Source organism: Muscardinus avellanarius (assembly GCF_963383645.1).
Source record: "Muscardinus avellanarius genome assembly, chromosome: 15".
Classification (NCBI taxonomy): domain Eukaryota; kingdom Metazoa; phylum Chordata; class Mammalia; order Rodentia; family Gliridae; genus Muscardinus; species Muscardinus avellanarius.
In genome coordinates, this window is record NC_137801.1 from 21,562,030 (window position 1) to 21,580,465 (window position 18,436).

Genomic DNA, 18,436 nt, shown 5'->3' on the forward strand with positions numbered 1-18,436 from the left:
AGCAGGACAAGACTAATTGTTAGCAGGAGGGACAGGAGACGGAGCCGCTATTTCAAGAGGGCGCAACAGAAGGGAAACTAGAGTCCGCAGACGTCTGAGGTGAGCGAGGGAGGGTCCAGAGGCGGTGAGAGAGGCTGGGACCAGGGCATAGCCAGGCAGGCACGAGCCGAGCGCCGAGGGGATGAACTTCACCGTGGGCTTCAAGCCGCTGCTTGGGGATGCGCAGAGCATGGACAGCCTGGAGAAGCAGCTCATCTGCCCCATCTGCCTGGAGATGTTCTCCAAGCCCGTGGTGATCCTGCCCTGCCAGCACAACTTGTGCCGCAAGTGCGCCAACGACATCTTCCAGGTGGGCCGGGCAGGGCCAGGCGGGACCACTGCAAGGTGGGGGACCCCAGCGAGTGACAGGCAGGGGGAGCATGATGGCTGAGGTGCAGGAGAGCCAGGTCCTAGGATCCCCAAGTAAGCATGAGTCAGCAGCTGCCCCGGCTAGTGTGCGCAGCAGCTGAAGGCTGGGCCCCTCAGGGACCAAGGACCTGCGGGAAGTGGGAGGGGTGACCCCACACCAGGCTCTGTCGCATTCAGCTAAGAGTGTCAGACTTTGAGATCCTTATGGAAACTCTGGAAAAGAGATCAGTGAAATACTGAAACATTTAAAAATAATAACCCCAGTGAGAAAGCACATAATGAAAATAGAACTCTGTGGTGGGGGGTACTGGGGGTGAAACCCGGGGGCTTTTCTACCTCCGGGCCATACTGCCAGACCTATTTTATACTTTATTTGGAAACAGGGTCTCACTAAGTTGCTGAGAGCTTCACTGAGTAGCTGAGGCTGGCTTCAAACCTGTGCGATCCTCCTGTCTCAGCCTCCCAAGCGCGGGGATTACAAGCGTGCGCCACCACGCCCGGCGAAAATAGAACTATTTATAAAGCCCAAGGCATCTGCTTTGGAAGACAAAATTTGAAATAGTCGGCAGAGGACTGAGAATTCTCCCCAACTTCAGTTCACACCTGTGACCCCTCCACACTGTGCAGAAAAGAGCCCTCAGGCAAACACCTATGAGGACACCTAGCAATCAGAGGGCAGGGAAGAAATTTTCCCAGAAAGCGCAGCCAGTTTTGGTTTATCTGTGGTCATGGGGCAAAGCATTGCTAAGCCAGGCACAGATAGCATTGTAGCCTCTTATTCCAAAATGAAAGCAGCATAGACCTGAATGGTTTGCAAACAAGGCCTTGAACCTGCAGTCCTCCTATCTCAGCCTCTCATTTGCTGGGATTACAAGCGTGCACCACCATACCTGGCAGCATACGTAATTTTTAACTTAACCAGGAAAACCTATCTTTCTTCTTTCCTTCCTTCCTTCCTTCCTTTCTTTCTTTCTTTCTTTCTTCTGTCTGTCTTTCTGTCTTTCTGTCTTTCTTTATTGTGGTATTGGGAGTTGAACTCAGGGGCAGTCTACCTTCAAGCTACACCCCCAGCACCCCAGCCACTTATTTATTTTGATACTGGGGATTAAACCTAGGGAAATTCTATCTCCAGCTACACCCCAGCTTTTTTAAATTTTTTATGTTGAAACAGGTTCTCACTAAGTTTTGAAGTATCAAATCTACAACCCTCCTGTCTCAGCCCCCAAGTACTGGGATTACGGCATGCGCTGCCATGTCTGGCTGAGAATACTTTTGGGTTCTTTGGGGGCAGTATGTTTAGAAAAGAATGGTCTAGCTAAGCCAGGCCGTTTTACAATGTGCCCTTGACCCAGCCCTTTGCTAGTCTTCTGTTTGCCCGAATGCCGGGTTCCCTGAAGTCTCCCCCATCTCCTTTTATTCTGAGTGTCCAAACCTGCCACTGCTTAGCTCCAGAGCCCTGGATTCCCTCTCCGGAGGCCTGGAATGAAGATTATTTTCTTTCTTTCTTTCTTTCTTTCTTTCTTTCTTTCTTTCTTTCTTCCTTCCTTCCTTCCTTCCTTCCTTTTTTTTTTTTTGTGGTACTGGGGGTGGAACCAGGGGATTTCTACCTCTAGGCTATACTCCCAGACCTATTTTATACTTTATTTGGAAAACAGGGTCTCACTAAATTGCTGAGAGCTTCACTCAGTGGCTGTGCGATCCTCCTGGCTCAGCCTCCCAAGCGCTGGGATTATAAGTGTGCACTACCACGCCCAGCTTGGAATGAGCATTATGCCAGCTCATCCCAGGCTTCAAGTCTTGTACAAGAGTCTAATACCTTGCCCACCTCAGTATGTACGTATGTATATATGTACGTATGTATGTATGTATTTGTAGTGCCGGAGTTTGAACCCAGGGGCCTTTCTACCTTCAAGCTACAGCCTCAGCCCTATTTTTTATTCTTTATTTTGAAACAGGGTCTCACTGAGTTGCAAAGAGCTTCACTAAGCAGCTGAGGCTGGTGGTGAACCCAGATCCTCCTGTCTCAGCCTCCCAAATGTTGGGATGACAAGCATGAGGCATTGATTTTTTAATTCTTTATTTTGTAACAGGGTCTCAGTAAGTTGCAGAGGGGCTCACTAAGTAACTGAGGCTGGCCACGAACCTGGTCCCTCCTGTCTAGCCTCCCAAATGCTAGGATTACAAGTGTGTGCCACCACACTGGGCTCCACCTTGGTATTTTTTTTTGGGGGGTGGGGGGTGTAAGTGACTCTGAACATTGACTGAGATGCCTAGGAGGGAAAAGCAGAAAGAGTTTGCCACCTTCTCTCATGAATTTATAGTGAAACATCCTCTCATTAGAACTGAAATATGTGTGTCTAAGGGAAGTTTGGAAAGCAAAGGTAACATGCCCTATAAAAACTGGCCAGAGCCGGGCATGGTGGCGCGTGCTTGTAATCCCAGTACTTGGGAGGCTGAGCCAGGAGGATCGCAGGTACAAGGCCAGCCTCAGTAATTTAGTGAAGTGAGGCCTTCAGCAACTTAGTGAAGTTATTTTTGTTGTTGTTTTGAAACAAAAAATAAAACAGGGTTGGTGGCGGGGTAACTCAGAGGTAGAATGCCCCTGGGTTATATCCTCAGTACCCAAAACAAACCAGCAAACAAACTCTCAGGTGCAGACGACTTGGGAGGTAGCATGATTCCCAGGACTCTGCATGCCTGAGGTATGCATCTTTTAAAGTTCAGAGCGCTCCTGGGCCGTCCAAGAGAGTAGTGTGAACGGCTCCTTTCTTACTGCTTTATTTGGGAGAACCTGGGGGAGGCTGACCCAGTTACCCAGCTGCGAGCCTGCCTCTACATCTCAGCACATCTCCGTCCGAAAGATGAGCATATTTAGTTTTTTCACACGTTGCCTCCACATTTTGACAACTCTCGGCATAATCAGATTGTTTTCTAAGTATGGCGACGGGAATAGGACTTTCGGTTCCTCTAGCTTCTAAACGACTTAAGAAGAAAAACCTTTAGAACACTGCCTAGAAAGTTAACAGTTATGAAAGTGACACCAGTATGCCGTGCTTACATTTTTACATGTACTTTTTTTTCAAGCACTATAGAAGTTTATATCATGAAAGATGAATCTGCCACTCACCTCAGACGGCCCGTTCCCTTCACAGACGGAAGCAACAGTCACCAAAGTTTCCTGGGAATCCTTCCAGGCAGTGTCCATGTTATAAACATACGTTAGAATCCGTGCCTTTGCTCACTTTCTCCTGCTTGTGATGGGCCTGTATACGCACACTCAGCCATATGTCTTTTTGCAAATTGCTGTAGTGTTCCATCGTTAGAGCTGGACCTCTGTCTTTCTTATTCATCCTCTGAAATGTTGAGATGCTTTGCAGTGTTTGCTGTGAAGAGACAACAAACAAGAATTTTGGGGGAGTCGTGATTCAGATTAACTAGACATCCAGGAAGCAAACTGTGAAGAGGGAAGGATTAAGAGTTTGGGAGCAGCCGGGCGTGGTGGCGCACGCTTGTAATCCCCGCCCTTGGGAGGCCGAGACAGGAGGATCACACAGGTTCGAAGCCAGCCTCAGCTACTTAGTGAGGCTCTCAGCAACTTAGTGAGACCCTGCTTCCAAATAAAGTATAAAATAGGTCTGGGAGTATAGCCTGGAGGTAGAAAGCCTCTGGGTTCCACCTCCAGTACCACAAAAAAAAAAAAAAAAAAGAGTTTGGGAGGAGATCAGCCATAGTCCTTCCTCACCCAAGCCAATATTTCCATTCTTGCACATTACTCTCAAGCCCTGGTCCGGGTGCATATTTTTACATAGTTGCCATTATAATCTAACTGCATCTCTTTAGAACCATAACACGTTTCTTTCTCCCTCTCTCCAAACTGAAACAGAAAACAGTAAAATATGACATTAACCCTCTCTAATTTCTCCCTCCTTCTCTCCCCACACTCGCGCCCACTCAGCTACCAAGAATTTTGACTTGAGCAAAGCTGTTGGAAATTCGACACAAACATCTTCCCATGTGTTTCTGTATTTGTAAACTCTATTCACGTCCGAACTACTTTAGAGCTAGCCCTCGGTTTATTTTCGTACCTGCCCCCACTGCGCCGTGGGCACTTGTTTGAGTTGCAACCTGTTGTAGCTCAGCTCACGGCCAGAAGGTCTCGGAAGAAAGTGGCTCGGGAGCAGCTTTTCTGGGGGAAATTCAGCCAGGGAGGGACTCACGCAGCGGGACAGTAAGAAAGAGGCGTCTTCCCCAACGGAAGGCTCGGGTTTCATGCCACCCCAATCTGGCTCTTTACTGGTTAGTGGTTAGGACCTGGCGTCACCAGGTGCAGACCTCCAGTGCAGATCCCACCACCTGCCTCCTCCTCCATGGCTTGCACCTGCTGCCCAGGGACCAGGACTTCTCTGGCCCTGCCTTGGGCAGGTCTCCCTTACGAGGAAATGGTGCACTGACCTCATAGCAGGTTCTGGATCCTGCGTGCGTGCGTGCGTGCATGTGTGCGTGTGTGCGTGTGTGTGTGTGTGTGTGTGTGTGTGTGTGTGTGTGTGATGCTGGGAAGTGAACCCAGAGCCTCATGCTTGCCATGGAGCTGCACCCCCAACACTGTTCCATTTCATTTTATTCTTTTGTGTGTGGGGGGGGGGATTAGGGGTGAAATCCAGGAGCTTTCTACCTCCGGGTTACACTCTCAGACCTATTTTATATTTTATTTGGAAACAGGATCTCACTAAGTTGCTGAGAGCCTCACTAAGTAGCTGAGGCTGGCTTCGAACCTGTGCGATCCTCCTGTCTCAGCCTCCCAAGCGCGGGGATTACAAGCGTGCACCACCACGCCCAGATCATTTTATTCTTTATAGAGAAGAAAGAACAATTGTTCACGCCCTCACTAAGTTGCAGAGGGCACTTGCTTGCTCGTGTACTCGCCTCTCTCTCTTCTTTGCTTTTGTTTTCTGGTTTTTTTTTTTTTTTATGGTACTGGGTTCCTGGAAGCCCTTCTACCTCCGGGCTACACTCCCAGACCTATTTATTTTTATTTGGAAACAAGGTCTCCTAAGCCAGAGCGTGCGGCTGGCTTCGAACCTGTGGGATCCTCCTGTCTCTGCCTCCCAAGCGCGGGGATTACAAGTGTGCACCACCACGCCCAGCTTTTGTTTTCTGTTTTTTTGTTTTTGTTTTGATGTGGTACTGGAGACTGAACTCACGGACAGTCTATCTCTGAGCTACACCCCCAACCTGATTTTATTTATTTATTTATTTATTTATTTTATTTTATTTTATTTTTTTTTTTGCAGCCCTAAGGATTGAACCCAGAGACATTCTACCTCCAAGGTATACCCCCAGTCCTATTTTTTATTCTTTATTTTGAAACAGGGTCTAAGTTGTAAAGAGCCTCACTAAGTAGCTGAATCTGGCCACGAACCTGAGATCCTCCTTTTTCAGCCTCCCAAGTACTGACTGGCATTACAAGCATGCACCACCATGCCTGGCTCCAATTTTATTTTTTATGTTGAAACCGTTTCACAGTTGTCGAGGCTGGTCTTGAACCTGTGATCCTCTTGTCTCAGCCTCCCAAGTACTGGGATTACAAGTGTATGCCACCACACCCAGCTTATGGAGGGGTTCTCTAAATAATAATTTATTTTTAAGGTCTAGATTAGGATTACTAACATTTCTTTAGTGTTTATGCACTGATTTATAATTTACAGAATACCTTAACAGACATGATTCCATTTGAACTAGAACAAGATTGTACAGGGAGAACACAGCAAATAAGTTACAGTGATGCAGGCAAAAGGATAGGGTAGGGACATAAACCTAGGTGCTCTGTTCTGTTTCCTAGAGTGAGAGAATTTCCTCCACAGGTCACATCATTGGTACGTGAAATTTTACTTTGTGAGGCTGACTCCCTCATATAAGCATAAGATTTAAAGAAAGAACAAGACATATATACAGTAGAGCCAATAAATTATTTCTTTAGTCTTGAAATAGAAAGCTAAACAGAAACAGAAGATAAGACTTTGCTAACTGGATTTATTTATTTATTTATTTATTTATTTATTTATTTATTTATTGGTGGTACTGCGGGTGGAACCCAGAGGCTTTCTACCTCCGGGCTATACTCCCAGCCGTATTTTATATTTTATTTGGGAACAGGGTCTCGCTAAGTTGCTGAGAGCCTCACCACGTAGCCGAGGATGGCTTCAAACCTGCGCGATCCTCCTGTCTCAGCCTCCCGAGCGCGGGGATTACAAGTATGTGCCACCACGCCTGGCACTAACTGGATATTAATCCACAGAGAAAATTTTAACCCATGGTAGAGACTGCCAGCTATGAAGATGTATTAAGGAGGTTGCCATTTATGACCTAGAGTCTAAAAGTTCTGTCGTGATGAGAAAATTTAGGGATTTACAATTAAGGCAGAAAATAATTTTCTTTCTCTGTCTCTCTCTTTTTCTTTCTTTTCTTTTTTTCTTTTTTGTGGTACTGGGGATGGAACCCGGGGCCATTCTACCTCCGAGCTACACCCTCAGCCCTATCACTATTTTTTATTATTTATTTTATTTATTTATTTATTTATTTATTTATTTATTTATTTATTGGTGGTACTGGGTATGGAACCCAGGGGCCTTCTACCTCCGGGCTACACTCCCAGACCTATTTTATATTTTATTTGGAAACAGGGTCTCTTAAACTAGCTGAGGCTGGCTTCGAACCTGTGCGATCCTCCTGTCTCTGCCCCCCAAACTCAGGGATTACAAGCATGCACCACCACGCCTGGCTTTATTATTTATTTTGAAACAAGGTCTCACTGAGTCTCAGAGGGCCTCACTAAGTAGCTGAGGCTGTCCCTGAACTGTGATCCTCCTGTCTCAGCCTCCCGAATGTTGGGATTACAAGGGTGCGCCACCACGCCCGGCAGAGGATAATGAGACAGTGTATCTGTGGTGTTAACAGTGAATGCAGAAAGTGGATCTATTAGGAGAAGCATGTCTAAAAAGATTCCTAGAGAGATGATAAATAAAAAGCCTGGGAAACGCTGAGATAGTATCAAAATATATTTAATATTTTATTGTGTTGAGAAACACATTAAATAATGATATCTAGTGGTGGCTTAATAACTTACAAGTAGCAGTAAGTGTGGGTTTTTCCCCTTAGTACCAGGGATATCAGCTAGGAGCAGTTTACCTCTCAGCTACACCCTCAGCCCCGTTTTATTTTTAAACAGGGTCTCATGAGGTTGCTGAGGGCCTCACTAAGCTGCTGAGGCTGGCTCCGAACCCGTGATCCTCCTGTATCAGCCTCCCAAGTACTGGGATTACAGGCGTGCCCCTCCATGCCCAGCTCGGGGTAAACTGTTTTTTGAGCTTCAGCAACAAGAGTGATGAGATAGGAACTCATCTGTGATTTCTGTTGGTGACAGTCACAGATGCAGCTGAAACAACTATGTTTGTTGCCTGCATTCATCATTGAGGGAAATGGCCAATTTCTCCTGGAGGTTAGTGAAAACGAAGATGTAATTCTTTTCTCATGCAAGTTCACAGACAGACTCCCTGAATTCTATTCATGGATCCTTGGAAGTCGTCCTGCACTGGAGGCACCCGCAAATTCCTAAGCATCCAGGCTTCTGGCTTCAGAGTCATCACTGACTCCTCCTCTCCCTACACCCTACATCCGGGTGCTGAGCCGCCCTACTGACCCAACTCTGACCCCCAGCCCAGCTTTCCAGGGCTGCTGCTTCCCCGGGGGAGCCTGCCCCCCACTGACTGTGGACTGCTTCCTAGCCAATTCTTGCCTTTACCCCCCCCCCCGCCTACACACACCTATCTATCCACATTACCTCAGTTAGATTAATACTTAGCCGGGCGTGGTGGTGCACACTTGTAATCCCAGCATTTGGGAGGCTGAGACAGGAGGATCGTGGTTCACGGACAGCCTCAGCTAGTTAGTGAGGCCCTCTGCAACTCAGTGAGACCCTGTTTCAAAATAAAGAATAAAAAAAATTGAGCTGGGGGTGTAGCTGGGAGGGAGAATGCCTCTGGGTTCTATCCCCAGTACCCCCCCACACACACACACAGATTAATACTTAATTCTTTTTCCTTTTATCTCCCAACTTAGAAACCCAGCCTACAAAATCAAGTCCAGACCCTCACCCTGGGCTTCAAGGCCTTCCATGGCAAAACCGACTTTGCCAGCTTCTACCTCCGGGAAAATTGAACTTCCGCCTGTCTCCTGATACTCTTCCCAACCTACTGTATCCTGCTACCTGCCCACCCTGACTTCACGTCTCTCTCAAGCGACATCTTCTTAACTGTACCTCCTTCAAGTAAAGTCATTAGTCTCCTAAAAAGTGTTTTCTCACCGGGCATGGTGGCGCAGGCTTGTAATCCCTGCCCTTGGGAGGCAGAGACAGGAGGATCGCGCAGGTTCGAAGCCAGCCTCTCTGGTTTAAGAGACCCTGTTTCCAAATAAAAAATATAAAATAGGTCTGGGAGCCAGGCATAGTGGCGCACACTTGTAATCCCAGCATTCGGGAGGCTGAGACCTGAGGATTGCGGTTCGTGGACAGCCTCAGCTACTTAGTGAGGCCCTCTGCAACTCAGTGAGACCCAGTTTCAAAATAAAGAATAAAAAATAAGGCAGGAGGTGTAGCTCGGAGGTCGAATGCCCCTGGGTTCCATCCCCAGACCCGCAAAATAAATAAATAAATAAATAAATAAATAAATAAATAAATAAGTCTGGGAGTGTAGCCCGGAGGTAGAAAGGTTCCATCCCCAGTACCACCACCAAAAAAAAAAAGTGTTTTCTCTGGTTGACTCTTCTTTATAGTGGCACTCTAGCGCCCCCTTTTGTTCATGGCAGGTCTGAGCATTGTGTTTTATTGGTGGTTCTAGGGATTGAACCCAGGGGCATTCTACCTCTGAGCTACACCCCCAGTCCTATTTTTATTTGAAAACAGGTCTTGATAAGTTATTGAGACCCTTGTTACATTTCTAAGGCTGGTTTTGAACCTGTGATCTTGCTTTCTCAGCCTCCCAAGTACTGGATTACAGGTGTGGGTCACCATGCCTGGCAATTTTTTTTTTTAAGTTTTGTTGTTGTTGTTTTACCAAACCCCTTGTAGAAAATTTGGAAATTATTTTGGGATCCACGCCTGGTCACGCATGCTTGTACTTGGGAGGCTGAGACAGAAGCGTTGCAGGTTCACAACCAGCTTCAGATACTTGGGCCCTCCGCAACTTAGTGAGACTCTGTTTCAAAATAAAGAATAAAAAAATAGGGCTAGGGGAAGCTAGGCTTGGTGGTGCACACTTGTAATCCCAGTACTTGGGAGGCTGAGACAGAAGGATTGAGTGGGTTCAAAGCCAGCCTCAGCTACTTAGTGAGGCCCTTTGCAACTCAATGAGACCGTGTTTCCAAATAAAATATAAAATAAGTCTGGGAGTATAGACCGGAGGTAGAAAGCCTCAGGGTTCCATCCCCAGCACCACCACCACCACACACACACACACACACACACACACACACACGAATGTCCCTGCGGCTAATCCCCAGTTCTCGCTCGCAGGCACACGCACAAGAGAGAGACAGACAGACAGAGAAAGATAGAGACAGAGAAAAAGAAGGAAGCCAGGCACAGTGGTGCATATTTATAATCCCAGTGCTTGGGAGGCTGAGACACAAGAATCAGTGTTCCAGGTTCAAGGCCAGCCTACTTAGCAAGACCTTCAAAAACTCAGTGAGACCTTGTTTCACAATTTTTAAAAAAAGAGTTGGAGCCGGGCGTGGTGGGACATGCTTGTAATCCTAGCATTCGGGAGGCTGAGACCGGAGGATCGCGGTTCGTGGCCAGCCTCGGCTACTTAGTGAGGCCCTCTGCAAATCAGTGAGATCCTGTTTCAAAATAAAGAATATTTTTAAAAAAGGGTTAGGGTTTTAGCTTGGAGGTAGAATTTCTCTGGGTTCAATTACCAGTACTAAATAAATAAATAGGTAATATTTTAAAAGAGAGGGAGAAGAACAAGACCCACAACTCTACCACTCAATAAGCATGGTGGCACACACTTGTATTCTCAGTATTTGGGAGGCTGAGACAGGTGGATCCAGGTTTGAGGCCAGCCTCAGCTACTTAGTGAGGCCCTCCGCCACTTAGAGACCCTGTTTCAAAATAAAGAATAAGGCCGGGTGTGGTGCGCACACTTGCAATGCCAGCACTTGGGAGGCTGAGACAGGAGGATCCACGGGTTTGAAGCCAACCTCAGCTACTGAGTGAGGCTCTCAGCGACTTAGTGAAACCCTGTTTCCAAATAAAGTATAAAATAGATCTGGGAGTATAGCCTGGAGGTAGAAAGCTCCTGGGTTCCACCCCCAGTAGCACACACACACACAAAAAAATTTCATTTTCATACACTCTGTAGTCTATGCAGAAAAAAATTAGGAGATCTGACATTCTACCTCCAAGCTATACCCAGCCCTATTTTTTATCCTTTATTTTGAGAAAGCTGCAGAGGGCCTCATTAAGTTAGCTGCAAACATATGATCCTCCTGTCTCAGCCTCCCAAGTACTGGGATTACAAGGGAGTGCCACCACGCCTGACTCTTGTACTGGAGATTAAACTCAGGGGCCCAGGGGCATTCTGAGCTACATCCCAAGTCTTATTTTATTCTTTCTTTCTTTCTTTCTTTCTTTCTTTCTTTCTTTCTTTCTTTCTTGTAATGGGGATTAAACCCAGGGGGTGAGCTACACTTTCTGCTCTATTTTATTTTGAAACAGTCTCACTAAATTGCTGAGGCTGACCTTGAACCTTGAGCCTGAGATCCTCCTTTCTCTGCCACCCAAGTAACTTTTTTTTTTTTTTTTTTGCAATACTAGGGATGGAACCCAGGGGCATTCTACCTTTGAGCTACACCCCCAGCCCTAGTTTTTATTCTTTTTTTTTTTTTTTTTTTTGGTGGTACTGGGGGTGGAACCCAGAGGCTTTCTACCTCTGGGCTATACTCCCAGACCTTTTTTTTATTATTTTATTTGGAAACAGGGTCTCACTAAGTTGCTGAGAGCCTCACTAAGTAGCTGAGGCTGGCTTCGAACCTGTGCGATCTTCCTGTCACGGCCTCCCAAGCGCGGGGATTACAAGCGTGTACCACCACACCCAGCTTTATTCTTTATTTTTTTAAAAAAGCAAGGTCTCGCTTGGCGTGGTGGCGCACGCTTGTAATCCCCGTGCTTTGGAGGATCGCGCTGTTTCGGAGCCAGCCTCGATGGCTTAAGAGACCCTGTTTCCAAATTTAAAAAATACATAAAATAGGTCTGGGAGTGTAGCCGGGAGGTAGAAGGGCTTCCAGGAACCCCAGTACCACCAAAAAAAAAAAAAAAAAAAAAAAAAAAAAAAAAAAGCAAGGTCTCACTGAGTTGCAAAGGGCCTCACTAGAACAGCAATCCTCCTGTCTCAGCCTCCCAAATGCTCGGAATTACTAGCGTGCACCACCATGCCCAGCTCTCTATTTTGTTTTGAAACAGGATCTTCCCTTAGTTACCACACACTGCTGGCCTCAAATCTATCTCAGCCTCCCAAGGATGGGAATTAGAGAGGTGTGCCACTGTGCCCGGCTCACTCTCTGTGTCTTAATTCCACATTTCTGGGAGGGATTATTCAATAGATCCTGCCTTGGTGAGGTGACGGCCACCTCAGCTCTGAGTCAGTCTTTTGGCCGGAGCAGGGCAAGGGCCTCTTTCAGGATGGGAAGGTGCAGGTCTCTAGGAGGAAGTGGGGCGCAAGTGTGTCTGGTTAGCCTCTTCCCAGCCTCCCTAGGACTATGCCCTTCCCGCTGGTGTGGGTGCTTAGCGCAGGGGGGCATCTTGTTCCTATGTTCAACCCAGAGCCAGCCACTACCTGGCATACTCAACATCTTATGCAACATGAACAAGCCAGTTTAGTTTTTTTTTTTTTTTTTTTTTTTTTTGCAGGTCTGGGGATGGAACCCAGGGGCATTTAACCTCCGAGCTACACCCCCTGCCTTATTTTTTATTCTTTATTTTGAAACCGGGTCTCACTGAGTTGCAGAGGGCCTCACTAAGTAGCTGAGGCTGTCCACGAACCGCAATCCTCAGGTCTCAGCCTCCCGAATGCTGGGATTACAAGCGTGCGCCACCACGCCCAGCTTCCAGCTTAGTTCTTAACTTTACACTGGTTGAATGCTTGACAAATTTACCTAAAAAACGGCTCACCAGGAAGCCAAGGCGTGGTGGTGCACGCTTATAATCCACACTTGGAAGGCTGAGACAAGAGGATCACAGGTTTGCGGCCAGCCTCAGCAAGTAGTAAGAACCTGTTTCAAAATAAAAATAAAATAGTTGGGCGTGGTGGTGCACACTTGTAATCCCCGAGCTTGGGAGGTGGAGATAGGATCGCACTGGTTCGAAGCCAGCCTCGCTGTTTTAAGAGTCCCTGCTTCCCAAAAAAAAAAAAAAAAAAAAAAAAAAAAATATATATATATATATATATATATATATATATATATATATATATAAAATAGGTCTGGGAGTGTAGCCTGGAGGCCGGAGGTAGAAAGGTATCCAGGAACCCCAGTACCACTAAAATAAATAAAATAAAATAAAATAGGTCTGGGGGGGTGTATCTCAGAGGTAGAATGCCCCTGAGTTCAATCCCCAGTGCCAAAAAAAAAAAGGCACCAGGCACCTCGCAAGAACCCAGGACTCCTGACTCCCAGTGGCTGAAGCCATTTCTCAGAACAACCTGGCTGGAGTTCCTCTGCCCCTTTGTTGAGTGCTTGCTCTGCCTGCACCACTGCAGAGAATCTCCCCTAGATGTGGCCCGAGAGGGCCGCAGCCTGGGAAACACTGGCTGCACCACTCAGAGTCCAATTCCACCTCAGCCTCCTGCCAGCTCTGAGCTGGGGCTCTGTGGTGAGATTCATCACCCACGGATGGAGACTGGGCAGTGAAGCAAAGGCAGACAAGCTCCTGGGCCACTTGTCCTGAGCTGGTCCCCAGGAGGCCAGGGAGCAAAGGCTACTGCCTACCGCAATCTCCCACCCCACCCCAGCTCCCCCGCCTACTGGGCCTGCGCTCTCCTGCAGGCCTCCAACCCTCTCTGGCAGTCCCGGGGCTCCTCGGCTGTGTCTTCGGGAGGCCGTTTCCGCTGCCCGTCTTGCAGACACGAGGTTGTCCTAGACCGACATGGTGTCTACGGGCTGCAGCGAAACCTGCTGGTGGAGAACATCATCGACATTTACAAGCAGGAGTCCTCCCGGTGAGCGGAGCCAGGCCTGGGGCTCAGCCAAGGAAGCCATGGGGCCAGGCGGGAGGGACAGAAACAAGCCACCTGCCTCTTCAGTCTAGGGATGAGAATACTGGACCTGCAGGGGAAGAGGCCACCCAGGGAAGGTGGTCTGACTCCCTGGCCAGCGCTCCACCTTCACCCTCTCCTCCTGCGGTGGGCTGGCCGTCCACCAGTGAGGTCCTTGACCTTGCCAGCCCTGCGTGACAGCCTTCTCCCTGGGATGCCCCCTTTTCGGGGATCCAGGCCACTTTACCTCCTACCTCTCTCTCTCCCCCAACTTAAGAGCCATGTGGGAGTCGCTAAGCCACCAGCCACAGGAGAAGGCTGAGGGGAGGTGAGGCTTGGGGCCCCTTCCCGCGGGGCGGGGCTGCCTCCTGAGCCACCTGCCGCTCCCTCCCCTCCAGGCCGCTGCACTCCAAGGCGGAGCAGCACCTTATGTGCGAGGAGCACGAGGAGGAGAAGATCAACATCTACTGCCTGAGCTGCGAGGTGCCCACCTGCTCTCTCTGCAAGGTTTTCGGGGCCCACAAGGACTGCGAGGTGGCCCCGCTGCCCACCATTTACAAACGCCAGAAGGTATTCAGCAGTGGGGAGTGGGGCTTAGGGCAGGGTAAGCCTTTCATTCCCCTGATTATGAAGTCCAGCAGATGGGAGCTGAAGCCCATGCTTTGTGCTCCACTCAGCACATGACCTTTTTTTTTTTTTTTTTTTTTTGCAGTACTAGGGATGGAAACCAGGGGCATGCGACCTCCGAGCTACAACCCCCGCCTTATTTATTTATTTATTTTATTTTATTTATTTATTGGTGGTACTGGGGTTCCTGGAAGCTCTTCTACCTCCAGGCTACACTCCCACACCTATTTTATATTTTTTTTATTTGGAAACAGGGTCTCTTAGCCAGCAAGGCTGGCTCCGAACCAGCACGATCCTCCTGTCTCCACCTCCCAAGCTCGGGAATTACAAGCGTGTGCCACCATGCCCGGCTTAATTCTTTATTTTTGAAACAGGGTCTCAATAACTTGTGGAAGGCCTCACTAAGTAGCTGAGGCTGGCCACGAACCGTGATCCTCCCGTCTCAGCCGCCCGAATGCTGGGATTACACACGTGCACCACCATGTCTGGCAATAGATTTCTTTAAAGACAAAATTACTGAACATGACAAGAAGACTAGAAACAAACACCCCCCAAAAGAAAAAGAAAAAACAGAATGTAGCTCTGGGTGAGAAGGTTGAGGATAAGAAAGCCTACCATAGCCTTACTGGGCTTTCAGATGATACAATGAAGGGAGGGAGGGAGAGAGAAGGGGGGAGGGGGAGGGGGAGGGAGGGGGAGGGAGGGAGGGGAGGAGGAGGGGAGGGGAGGAGGAGGGGAGGGGAGGAGGAGGGGAGGAGAGGGAGAGGGAGGGAGAGAGAGAGAGAGGAGGCAAAATTATCTGAATGGAGCTGGGTGTGGTGGGGCACACTTGTAATCCCAGCATTCAGGAGGCTGAGACAGTAGTAGCCTCAGCTACTACCTAGTGAGCCCTGCAACTCAGCAAGACCCTGTTTTAAAATAAAGAATAAGAACCAGGCACTGTGGCACACACTTGTAATCCCAGCATTCGGGAGGCTGAGACAGGAGGTTTACGGTTCGCGGACAGCCTCAGCTACTTAGTGAGGCCCTCCGTAATTTAGTGAGACCTTGTTTCAAAATAAAGAATAAAAAATAGGGCAGGGGATGTAGCTCGGAGGTCGAATGCCCCTGGGTTCCATCCCCAGACCTGAAAAAAATTTTATCTGAACGAATATCACTAAGAATTTTCGAGAGTTCATGAAGGACATGAGTCTATAGATGAAGCATCTCTCCCGGTGTCTGGCACATGGAGGGTCTTGGAGAATGTCTATTCCTTTCTCATTTGTGGTGGGAACCTCTCTCTAATTCCTTCCAGAATCCACAGAATAAGTTTCCATCCTTTTTTTTGGGGGGGGGGTCTGGGGATTGAACCCAGAGACATTTTACCTCCAAGCTATGCCCCCCGCCCTTTTTACATTTTATTTCAAAACAATGCTTATTATGTTACTGAGGGCCTCCCTAAATTACTGAGGCTGGCTTTGAACCTCTGATCTTCCTGCCTTGGCCTCCCAAGTGCTGAGATTTCAGGTGTGCACCACCGTGCACACCTGGCTCCATACTTTTTTTATTTTTTTGTGTGTGGTACTGGGGATGGAACCCAGGACCATCCTACCTCCGAGCTACATCCCCAGTCCTATTTTTTATTCTTTATTTTAAAACAGGGTCTCATTGAGTTGCAAAGGGCCTCACTAAGTAGCTGAGGCTGTCCTCAACTGTGATCCTCCTTTCTCAGCCTCCCAAATGCTGGGATTACAGGCATGCGCCACCACGCCCGGCTGGCTCCATACTTCTTGAATGGCTCCAAGGCTTCTAGATCTCAGTAGCCTTGGCTGGGTGAGAGGGGTGCCGCTGCAGGCCAGGTCCGCCAGCCCTAAGAGCTGGCCTGTGTGTGTGGCAGAGTGAGCTCAGCGACGGCATCGCGATGCTGGTGGCAGGCAACGACCGTGTGCAAGCTGTGATCACACAGATGGAGGAGGTGTGCCAGACCATCGAGGTGAGCCTTGGCGGGGACGGAGACTGGCGGCCAGGAGACCCTGACTGAGCTCCAGAGAGAACTGCTCCTCTCTGGCCTCTGGTCAAACTGGTCAGAACGTTTCTGGGTTCTTGGAAGTGGTAGGGTGTGCTTGGCTACTGGGTTTGAACCCCAACTCTGGGACTCACTAACTCTGTGGCTTTGGACCAGTGACTTAGCTTCCCTGTTCTTTGGCTTTGCTTTTTAACTTCATGAAATAGCAATGATGATAATGACCTAGTAGAATTAAACAGAATGATGCGAATCAAAACCAAGGCCAAGGAGGTAGTAGATGGCAAGCACCCAGTGAAGGTACTTTGACATGTCGTTGGACTCTGCCGTGCCTCTAACCTGGGCGTGACCCTGGCCAGGTCACTTTCCTTCTTGATATGGAGTGGGACAGTATCCTGCTCTCTCTTGTATGGGGGTCCCAGCCACGCCTTCCCTCTAGCTCCCTCCGGGTCTTTCAGGACAACAGCCGCAGGCAGAAGCAGTTGTTAAACCAGAGGTTTGAGACCCTGTGCGCTGTGCTGGAGGAGCGCAAGGGCGAGCTGCTGCAAACGCTGGCCCGTGAGCAGGAGGAGAAGCTGCAGCGAGTCCGAGGCCTCATCCGCCAGTACGGAGACCACCTGGAGGCCTCCTCTAAGCTGGTGGAGAACGCCATTCAGTCCATGGAAGAGCCGCAGATGGCGCTCTACCTGCAGGTGGGCCCCGAGGGGAGAGCTGCAGTCCCGCTGTAGCTGAAGTCAGGGAGCCCCAGGTTAAGTCCTCTCTTGCACCTACTCCCCCCCCCCCGTCCTGAACCCCCTCCGCAGGACTGGTGAGAAGCCGCAGCGGGGCTTTGCTGGGGCTGGCCTGCGCTCACACGCACCCCCTTTTCTTCCCTGCAGCAGGCCAAGGAGCTGATCCATAAGTGAGTAGGCAGCGGGGAGGGGAGGCGGGGCCGGGGCCGCCCTGGCTCAGAGATGGGCTGGGGCTCCCGGGGCCTCGCCCGCTGAGCCGCTGTGGCCACCGCAGAGTCGAGGCCATGTCGAAGGTGGAGTTGGCGGGTCGGCCGGAGCCCGGCTACGAGAGCATGGAGCAGTTCTCCGTGAGCGTGGAGCACGTGGCTGAAATGCTGAGGACCATCGACTTCCAGCCGGGTGAGGCACCGGGGAGGGCGGGGCTGAGCGTCACGGGCCCGTGTGCGGGTGAGGTGGGCACGGCCGCCGGGGGCTCCGCCTCACCCGGCTTCCTTGGACCCAGGCGCCTCCGGGGAGGACGAGGATGAGGAGTTGGCGCTGGACGCGGACGAGGGCAGCGCAGGGCCAGAGGAGGAGCGGCTGGACGGGCCAGAAGGTGAGAGGGGCCGAGGGCTGGGGCGGGCCCTGGCCGGCACTCTCGAGTCTCATCCAGGGTCTGCCCTCTGCGCATCGCGGAGCTTGCAGCCCCCTCTCCTTTTAGGTGCCACCCCATCCCGGAGCCATGAAGCAGCGCCCCCTAGCGCGCGTAAAGTACACGTGCATCTCCACCATCCTTCCTCCCGGGCCCTGGAGACCAGGCTGGGTCGAAGTAGTGGCGAAGCCCCAGGGGCTGGGGAAAGGCATGAGCTGGGCTTCGGGATGTTCCGTTCCTTTTTGGAGCAACCGCCCACCAAACTTTCTTTCCCTGGCACAGGCCCGCACTGACCCGACCCGTGGTCAAGAGCCCGCGCGCCCAGGACCACGCCAGGGCGTGGAGGATCTGCGCAGAGACCACCGCCACCAGCCCGGTGCCCGCCCCAGGGAAGGGCCTCAATAAATGCCTTATTTGTCCCTGCATCTCCTTTCGCTGCCCACTCTCCTAGTCTTGGCTTCCGAGGCGACCTGGTCACCATCCCGCCCTTCCCTGGGGTGAACCCCTACCGGCACCTCTTTGATGCCAAGCGCAGACTTGTGAGCCCTGTGCTCTGGGAAGAGGGTGAAGGCGGTGTGGCGGTGCGGGGACCTCTGAGTTCCCAGATTTGGAAGTGGGGAGCCGAGAGAGCCCCAGAGAACTGGCCTGACCTGTCCGCCCTCAGCAAATGGCCTCTCCTGCCGGCTGGGGAGACCCCGCTCCACCCCCGGCGCCCTGCTGAGCTTGCCGGTGC

The 18,436-nt window shown here is 50.0% G+C and overlaps 1 protein-coding gene across 1 annotated transcript; it reads left to right on the top strand.

The window, feature by feature from the left end:
- Positions 1 to 181: 181 nt before the first annotated feature.
- Positions 182 to 18,424, top strand: TRIM54 (tripartite motif containing 54; the record flags this gene model as incomplete). Its single annotated transcript, XM_080711340.1, has 11 exons — positions 182 to 349; positions 13,504 to 13,676; positions 14,111 to 14,282; positions 16,216 to 16,311; positions 16,800 to 17,033; positions 17,220 to 17,242; positions 17,347 to 17,471; positions 17,575 to 17,667; positions 17,773 to 17,911; positions 18,155 to 18,284; positions 18,368 to 18,424. 11 exons carry the CDS (start codon positions 182 to 184, stop codon positions 18,422 to 18,424), a joined length of 1,410 nt encoding a protein of 469 aa, XP_080567466.1.
- Positions 18,425 to 18,436: the final 12 nt, after the last annotated feature.